We start from the raw sequence: 9,780 nt of genomic DNA, 5'->3' as shown, positions 1-9,780 counted from the left end.
ATTAGATAAAGTGAAGGATATATATGCGTCTGAGGAAGGAGAACAGGTTGTCAAAGCAGAAAGTGTGGGATTCCGTACGGATATCTGACAGGCTAGGAGGTCGGTGAAGGGAGGATAGATGAGGGAGAGCAGAGGTATGGGCTGCAGTAAAGTATAGGCAGGACAACAGAATCGACACCCCTATTATGGGTTTAGAATCTTTATTACTGGCATGGTAAGCCTGAAGTATGTGGGGAAGATAAAAGGTCCACCAATCAGGGCCCTCATGAGGGGACCCTTCAAAAGACACTCTATAAAAGACAATTAACCAAGGGAATACCCTGCCAGTGACTCCCCCAGGCCATTCATGACTGGCAAAAAGTCAGCCTTTCATCCTTTCAACACGGCTCTCAAAACTGAATTGGGAAAGGGATGAGGAAGATAAGAAAGGGGATGGAGAAGATAAGAAAAGGAAAGGGGAAAAGAAATGACCATCCAAAATTAGTCGAGCCGAGGGCTGGAGCCCAAGGTAGGGGAGATCCCAAACATTGAGCCTCAGTCTCCATCTCCTAAGCCGCCCCCCACGACAACAGATTGGGGGAGTAGAAACGGAAATGGTAAATGGTAATAAAACCAAATATATGTACTAGACATCAAAGGTCATATAGCACTACAGAAAGATGTAATAGTGAAACGGGTAAAGAGTGGGGTTAGTTGATGATTTAATGCCAGAGGTCGTACAGCAGTTCAAGAAGGGAGGGATTATTAGATTGTCAAAGGAAGATCTTTGGGATATTGCAAGGATTTCCGTAGGGTAAGTAGGGATTAGCAAAGAAGAGAGGGTGGTAGATACTGGTGCAGCGGTAGAGATTGGAGTGTCTGGACTTTTATACCTTAGGAAATAGATAGAAGGGGTTGGGGAGGAGACGAAAACTAAAAGGGGGAGGGAGGAAGACCGTGCAAAATTAGTGGAGTAGAGGGCTGAGGCCCAAGGCAGGGGTGATCCTCAGCATTGGGCCCAGTCACCGTCTCCCATTGCAACAACGGGCATGGCATTGGAGGGTAGGGGGCTGTAGAGGGGATCACAAAAAATCTATCCCGTTGTTAATGGTTAATGATTAAAAAAATAAATGAACTAGACATCAACGGTCATATAAAACTATGGTAAAGTATTATGGCTAAAAGGGTGGAAATGAATTAACGATTTGGATAAGATGTGTTAGATGCCAAAGGTACAAAGGTTGGAAAAAGCTGTAGAACAGAATGGTAGTGAAAATGTATAGAGGGAGAGCAAATGGGATACAGTGGGGATTTGCAAAAGGGGATGGGGATTAGACCAGATGGAGAGTAACACTGAGCTATTATGAAACAAGCAAAGGTTAATACAGTAAGAAATGGTAATCGTAGAAGTAGGAGAAGAATCCAGAGGATGAGATAAGGATATAGGGGGGGAAGGTGAAGTACTGGGAAGAATGTCAGGAGGGGAGGGATCCAGAAGACATTGTTGTGACATGGGGGAGTCATGTGAGCATCCAAGAGGTAAGAATAATGGGGAAGGACGAGGGAATGGTGATGCACATGGAGGAGAGGATGGGGTACTTTTTGGGTGAGTGAGAGAACTTGAGGATGAGGATGGATATCGGCAAATACTTTGAATGTAGAGCAAACAGGAATAGGGCAATTAGAGGGTGGATGAGGAAGTGAAGCCTTTTCTTGAGTCATGTTTAGGAACTTTTGGATGTCTTCAAGAATTTCTGGAGGGGTTGGGTGAGGTGGTCTGAGAGACAAAGGTTTTCTTATGTGGAGGAGAGGAGGAGGGAGGGAGTATTCAAAAATTGTGGTCAAAGGAGCAGCAGGGGTCAGGAAACAAATCAAATGCCCATAATATTGGTAAAAAAACTTCATTATTGGTCATGGCGAGCCCGAAATAAATGGGGAGAGAAATATATTCCCTCAGGGTCCCCATGATAGGTAAGAGCTAGGAGATTACCCAAGGGAATACTGTGCCTATGGCTCCCAGAGGTCATTCATGACTGACAAAGCCAGCCTTTCATCATGAATCTCACACCTTTGGAAGTAGACAGAAGATGGGGATGAGGATAGAGGAAGAGGAGGAGGAGGAGGAACAAAGAAGAAGAAGAGGAGGAGGAGGAAAAGGAGAAGGAGGAGGAGGAACGAAGAATAGGAGAAGGAGGAGGAGGAGGAGGAGGGGAGAGGAGGAGGAGGAGGAGGGGAGGAGAGGAGGAGGAGGGAGAGGAGGAGGAGGAGGAGGAGGAGGAAGAGGAGAAGGAACGAAGAATAGGAGGAGGAGGAGGAGGAGGAGGAGGAGGAGGAGGAGGAGGAAGAGGAGGAACAAAGAAGAGGAGGAGGTGGGAGAGGAGGAGGAGGTGGGAGAGGAGGAGGAGGAGGAGGAAGAGGAGGGAGAGGAGGAAGAGGGAGAGGAGGAGGAGGAGGAGGAGCAGGGAGAGGAAGAGGGAGAGGAGGAGTAGGGAGTAGGAAAGGGGAAGAAAAGACCTTGCAGAATTATTTGAGGCCAAAGCTGAGGAAAGAGTGCTCCCCTACATTGGGCCCTTTCACAAAAATAACGAGCAAGGCAAGAGATTAGGGGTGAAATCTATCCTATTTGGTTGGGCTACACAGAGCACTGAAATGATTAGTAGAAAGATGGGGTCTTGTGGAGAGGTGAGTAAATTAGTACTGCAGACAGTACACATTGAGGAGAGGGAAGCTGTGCTCAGAGTTATGGTCAAAGGAGAGACTGGGAGTCACGGAACTGGGGAATTAAAATCAGTGGGGCCAGTTGATAAAGGGGTAAGCCTCGCTGCCACTCATAAATGTAGAAAATCTTCATTACTGGCCATGGTAACCCTGGAGTATGTTGGGGGTATGAAACAAGTTCTCTCTCTAACACACATGCACAAGATTAAAACTCCAATCACAAGAATTCACAAATTTATTAAAATAATTAAATATACATAACTCAGAATGGGACTAGTCAGCCTGCATTGCTGAAAAGTTTTTTCCTATGAATATTTTTTTTATATGAGAACTGATCAAACTTTTTTTTTTGTACAGGTAAACTATATATAATTTCAGCATTAATTGCACCAGACAAGTGATACATTAATGCTCCACTGGGTTTGTTAATATTGCTAAATAATTTATGTGACTCAGTCCAACACAACTGTGGCAGTGGCTTTATGAACATATGGTGGACTGCATAGCACTAGAACAAAAATGTGAAAATAAAAATCTTTATGAACAAGGTAAAGACAAATATGATATAAATCGTCTACTGTCAGAAATAAAACGAATCTTAATATTTGCTTCATATAAAATGTAGTAATTAACTGGAAAACTATTCCCTATGCAAAATTTTATCACAAAATCATGTCAGAATGGGAGGCAAAAAGACTGTACAATACCAGCTTATCTAGTTGCACTGAATACAAAACATTCACAATTACAATATGAAAGGGTTTAAGCAGTATAGAAAAATTGACCTAAAAATCAAAAATTTATGCCACCTCCATAGCACAAGCACTATTACTGCTCTCCATCGCAGTTATGCCTTTGAGATCCGTAGAATTCTGTGAAGTGGAGGCACCATCGCTTGCTGCATTCTCCGAGGGTGGGATATTTTCCGAATCCTTTGCATCATCCCAGTCAATTTTGAACTTTGTGACACGTGGCTGTGTTCCCAAGATATTTCTCTGAAGCTGGAAAAAAATAAATAATGATTAATAGACAATTGCTGAATATACCAAATCTAAGAACATTTCTATAGAATAGGATACAGTATAAAGGTAAAAGCTAAAGGACAAAGAAGGAGATTAAACTATTCAGAATACAGATTTTTTTCTTCTTCTTCTTCTATCACCACTACCATTATGAGTTGGAATTTCACTCAAATAGCAACAAATGCCAGGCCTGGAAATTAAACAAGTCCTATTGTCCTTGGATTCCCCTCCCCCTCCCCCCCTCAAAAAAAAAAAAAAAATAAAAAAATAAAAAAATATATAAATATAAATAAATAAATACCCATAGACCATACAACTCCAGTAATGCAGCTACAAACACATGACTTTACTAGAGATCTTTGTCACAACAAAGTCCTAGTTAGGGAGGCAGTACTGAGTGATATCAGAAGTCCTATCACACGAAATGTCTGGTATAATTGCATCAGATAACAGATTCGCAAAGATGAAATCTGAATACTGATGAAGTCTGCTAAATGAAACTGGAATATACTGTTGCTAATCTCAACATACAAAAAATCTTTTACGTTATTAATGCTTGCAGGGGAGAAAGTAAAAAAAAAAAAAAAAAGAAAGAAAAAAAAAGGAAAAAGAAGAGAAAAGAAGAAAAGAAAGAAAGAAAAAAAAAGAGAAAAGAAAAGGAATAAGAAGAGAAAAGAAGAAAGAAAGAAAGAAAGAAAAAATTATAAGTACTATATAATCTACAGCATGACTACATGAAATATTTTATACTACACATCTATTAACATATTCACAAAGTCAGTGCCTAGGGAAGATGTTTCAAGTTACATGCCATATTTTTCATAAACAAGTGTCTTTTATGTCTCTCTAGAAATAAACAAATAAATTGCCTCTACATATCAACATAGGAATCATGGCCAGAGCATCAAAATACCAGATAATTGGGCAAGGCTCAAAGTAATATATAAAATGAGCAATTTTTTTTTTTTTGTTTTTTATACCATACATTAATATAGCCTGGTTACTTCACCCATTTCTAAAGGCAATGATTTAAGTGTATTTTGTATTATCGGAACTGATATCTGAGACTATTCAGGGTCTAGGCAAAACAAATTGTTTCCAGACTCATTTATAATGACCTTAATAACTGTAATCATATAAAAAAAGAAAAGAAAAGAAAAAGAAAAGAATAATAATAAAATAAAAATTCTCCGTACCTTTTCAAACTGTGGGACATCAGGTGGGGTTTCTTGAAGTTCAGGGTCTGTATAAGAATTATTCACATAATAACCCACCCTCACAAACTCCTGTCCTTTGTATCCGCAAGTTAACAGCACAACTGTCACACCTACTGCATCACCAACTGGTATTTTTGTATGATCTGGTGGGTCAGCCTGAAAGGAAGATTACATTGCAATCACTGAATGCTATTACTTAATGTTTAACTCTACAGCTTACTTCAAAATGAGTTGCCCGCTTATCTTAATTTAAAGATTTAGTGAGAAAAATTCTAAATGGCTGAGTGGACGGTCTGTTCCCTGCTCCCACTCTTAAAAGATAGTGTCTTTGATAAATTGAACTATAATAAAATGAGAAAATTGTTACTCATTACACAACTACACTTAACATAATAACCAATTGTAATCTTGTCAAGATTTAGCTATACGTAACTCAATCACATTTTTAAGTCATGACAACATTTCATCTTTTAAAACATTTAATTACGAAACTTGCAATATTATCCTTAAACCAATGGCACAAGTTAAATGCACTGTCCATGGTATCCTACTTTTGGTTCTGATAATTTATTTATTTTTACATCCACATGGATTCACAAATGTTTAGTCCATTACTAGGCCTATCTGTTACCTATTTAATCTATTTTTTTTATTCTTATTACTGTTACTATCATTAGCAACATCTTTTCCTCATCATGAGCATTATTATTATTACAATATTAGGAATAATAAACAAAACCTTTTTACACTTCAAAATCAAGTCTTTGTGAATGAGCAATTTTTAAGCCATCTATGTGTAAACAATGTTAATAAACCTGGTATCAACCTGTTAATAAAATATAATTAAGAGATGTAATACTTTGTGTCACCATACCTGAAATACAAACATGTGTTTCCCTTCTGGAACTGGTCCAACATACACTGTATCAAGGGTCTGATCATAGTCTTCACTTTCTGCACTACCTACATATATTATTTTCCACTCCAGATCTGGAACAGGGAGAAATAGCAATTAATCAAAAAGTTATTCTTGGGTAATATATAGGTTATGCAAATTACATTTGAAGTTATTCAGAGTAACATAAAAATTAAGAAAAAATTTAATTTTAATAAAAGTAATGAAAGGCATGGTTGCCTAATGCTATATTGCTTTGAATACCTCATACAAGAAAAAATATAAATCTTTGGATACTAAGAGACATCCCTAAAATACATTTTGAACAACTCTTGCTGTTTTACCAAACAAGTAATAAGCCCTATATGAGTACTATACAAAAGTCTGATCAGTCTGGATATATAGAACTCCACACCCCCTTTCGTTAGCATCGTAGACAAATGATACACTAGTGTACTGTACATCACTTGATTTCTAACCCACATGCTAATAACATCTCATAAAATAATTCATTCCACAATAAAAGAATACTCTAATTATTATCTAATACTTTTAGTTCTGCATTTATATATGTAATATCAACATTCCTCTATACAATCATAAATGTGCCTGTAGAATAAATATTCAAGACATGGAGAACCTACAGTTAGAGAGATAAGAACAAGAATAAGTATAAAATATACCTGAAAATGTTTATACCACTTTTCTCATCACTCATTTTTACAACCATGCAATCAATTTGAAAATAAAGTACAGTTTCTAAGATGGAAGCTTTTCTTAATTACCAAGGTCATACAAAAATAATGCAAAAACACTGGTAGAGCCACTGTAGTCTTCTTTATGAAAGAATTTGTAACCTAATAAACTCTTTGTGATCATGTGGTGAGAGACTGCTACACCCCTTGTTTCCATAAAAAAAGAAATCCAACTATAATTCAAACTTTCCAACCAATGCAAGCTAGCACCACTGTGATTAATGATGCTTGAGGAATGTCATTAGAAACTGATGAAAATGTAAAAGTAAAAGGAAGCAATTACCATTACTCTAATTAGGAGTCAAATTTAATTATCATCAAATGTAATATAGCCTTGTTATCTATGGTGCTAACCATATCCCCCCCCCCCCCCAAAAAAAAAAAAAAAAAAAAAAAAAAAAAAAAAAAAATATATATATATATATATATATATATATATATATATATATATATATATATATATATATATATATATCTTTTGAGTTACACTTTATTACAAATGCCAATATCAATGTAATCAGTGGATTACTTTAATTCTCTGGTCTTAAAATTAGAGGTAAAATATCAGGTACTATGGTTTACATCAATCAAACCAACACTTGCTTTGATCTGTGTTGCCTAGTCTAAAAGTAAAGTAAAATAAAGTAACGCAGAGCAAAAGCAAACCGCAAACCCATAAGATTCACTGTCAAAACACCTAAATAGCTATGGAATACTCAAGGAAAATGAGGTAGTATCCGGTAGAAATGTTCACCGGTCAGGAACATTTAAGAACATTTCAGCAAATGAGCAGCAACAGTGCTTCCACAATAATACAACTTGATTGACTATCAATCCATGCTTTTGAAAAAAATTCAAATCTAATTCTTTAAAATACAATATGAAACCCATATGGCTTGGAAAATGTAGTGTTCACTAGTACTTTGTGTAATGTTTCCACATGAGCTTTACCACAAAGGGGCCAATTAGTAGATTTCACCTGTTTTCACTGTTCCTTGAGTTTTCATGAATTATCAATGGTATTTCCTTCACAAGTTGATAATAGGAAAGTTGTGCAACATGTAATACTTTCATATACATTTACAGGTAAATGCAATGGCAAAGAAAAAAAACTAAACCCACTAATACATAAAATCTGCAAAGGCAAAAAATGACACCAATAAGTAAACACATCATGACAAATGCTGTGCGGAAAGGAGCATTTCTGATAGAAAATAACAACAAATTCACACATATCACAATGTTGATAATTGAAAAAAGGAATAATAATCACAAGATCTGATGGCTGTGTGGAGGAGGAGGAGGAGGAGGAGGAGGAGGAGGAGGAGGAGGAGGAGGAGGAGGAGGAGGAGGAGGAGGAGGAGGAGGAGGAGGAGGAGGAGGAGGAGGAGGAGGAGGAGGAGGAGGAGGAGGAGGAGGAGGAGGAGGAGGAGGAGGAGGAGGAGGAGGAGAGAAAAAAAAAAAAAAAAAAAAAAAAAAAAAAAATATATATATATATATATATATATACATATATATTAGTGATAGTAGTAACAATAAATAATAATCATTATTCAACAACAACAATAAAATATTAGCAATAAATATATAATACAATATAGAAATCATAGTAATCCATAATTCACATAATACAATACATATTATGTTACTTACTAATAGTAATAATAAAAAGTACAACAAAAATAGTAATAAATAATAACAATAATAACTACTACCATTTTAATCAACAATTATAACAATAGTAATAAAACTAACAAAAATAATGACAAACAACACCATCAATAAAAATATAAAACATAATAATAATAATGAAAAGAACAACAACAATATTACTACTAATACTAATATTAATAATTATTAATATTATCCCTACCATCATTATTATCAATACTATAATCATTATCATTATCATGGTTAGATTCATGTAATATGCATTGTCTTATGAGAAATACCCCAAGTGATCATTAAGTTGAAACTATAACAATTACCACACAATTGAATGAAAATGGGGACTCATTACCATAATCATGAAATTAAAACAAAGCAATAAAAATGTATTTCAGATCAAATAAAACAATAAAATGTGTATTCAAATGCATTTAGATGTATCTCAAAAAAGCAATGATAAACCAGGAGGTGAATATGTATGTAACAGTAATTTATGTGGAGGGGGAATGGCAAGAGTAAAGGACTGGGGTTTGGCTTGATGAAATATGCTATACAGTACCAGAAATACTAATTCACACCTTACACACAAGAAGCAGGAAAATGCAACTGCACAATTGTAAGTCCTTTTCAAAGAGAGGAGGGCCAACAAGGGGAAGGGGGGAGGATGTTATGGGGAGGGCCAACAAGGGGAAGGGGGGGAGGGTGTTATGGGGAGGGCCAACAAGGGGAAGGGGGGAGGGTGTTATGGGGAGGGCCAACAAGGGGAAGGGGGGAGGGTGTTATGGGGATAGTGTGGTTGTCTAAGTTAACATTGTCTCATGTTAAAATAATAAAATTCAGATCAAGAAACTACACAAAAACAAAGTTTCTTATTAAACCTTTATCTTGCTAGAGTACATATGGAGTTGCTGACCAAAGCAAAAGCCACAGTAATGACTTTCATAAAGGATTTAACTTTAATTTAAGCTAGATGTTTAGAATATTCAAACACCCTAGCCCCACACCTGTCAGCACATTGGTGAAAGCCAACAAATTTAACTTTGCCACTTTTGTTCTGACAAGATTGAACTTGTAGACTTCTGTGAGGATTTTACTATCTTACAAGACAGAACTTGTAGAAATACTGGATTTATCCCCCAATCTGACTCAGAATATACACGAGAGATGTTTTGCAGTGTGAAGAGGCTGTTATTATCACTTTGACTCTGCAACAATGCTAAGTTGGACATCAATTTTATGGTTAATCTATGGCTGCAGTAAGCTAGGGCAAACTGAAGATGGTATTCTTGGAGAGGCCTAAAAGCTGGAGTCGTCAGTACAAGAAATAATTCGCAGACATAACGGTAATCCACAAGTAAAGGAAAAATTCTGCGGAAAGTCCACTCGGTGCTCCCAAGTTTCAGCTCCGTTTTGCCATGCATACCAAGGTGCAGATGTTTGTTGGGGGGTGTTGGGGAGGGGGAGGGGAGGGCTCTCAGAGGCCCCCCATCAACCCTCCCCCAGTTACTGCAACGTAGATTGTTGAA

At 36.9% G+C, this 9,780-nt stretch overlaps 1 protein-coding gene across 1 annotated transcript in view; it reads right to left on the bottom strand.

Moving 5' to 3' along the window:
• Positions 1-2,918: 2,918 nt before the first annotated feature.
• LOC119575042 (histone chaperone asf1-like) overlaps positions 2,919-9,780 on the bottom strand; it is an 8,021-nt gene continuing 1,159 nt past the window's right edge. The window contains exons 2-4 of the mRNA XM_037922397.1: positions 5,811-5,926; positions 4,916-5,092; positions 2,919-3,698 (exon numbers count right to left, since the gene is read on the bottom strand). Of these exons, the coding sequence (XP_037778325.1) occupies positions 3,498-3,698; positions 4,916-5,092; positions 5,811-5,926 (494 nt within the window). The 3' untranslated portion in view covers positions 2,919-3,497. The remainder of the gene's footprint in view (positions 3,699-4,915; positions 5,093-5,810; positions 5,927-9,780) is intronic.

Source organism: Penaeus monodon, chromosome 7 (genome assembly GCF_015228065.2).
Source record: "Penaeus monodon isolate SGIC_2016 chromosome 7, NSTDA_Pmon_1, whole genome shotgun sequence".
NCBI lineage: Eukaryota > Metazoa > Arthropoda > Malacostraca > Decapoda > Penaeidae > Penaeus > Penaeus monodon.
Note: the sequence above shows the minus strand (reverse complement) of the source record. Positions and strands in the feature narration are given on the sequence as shown.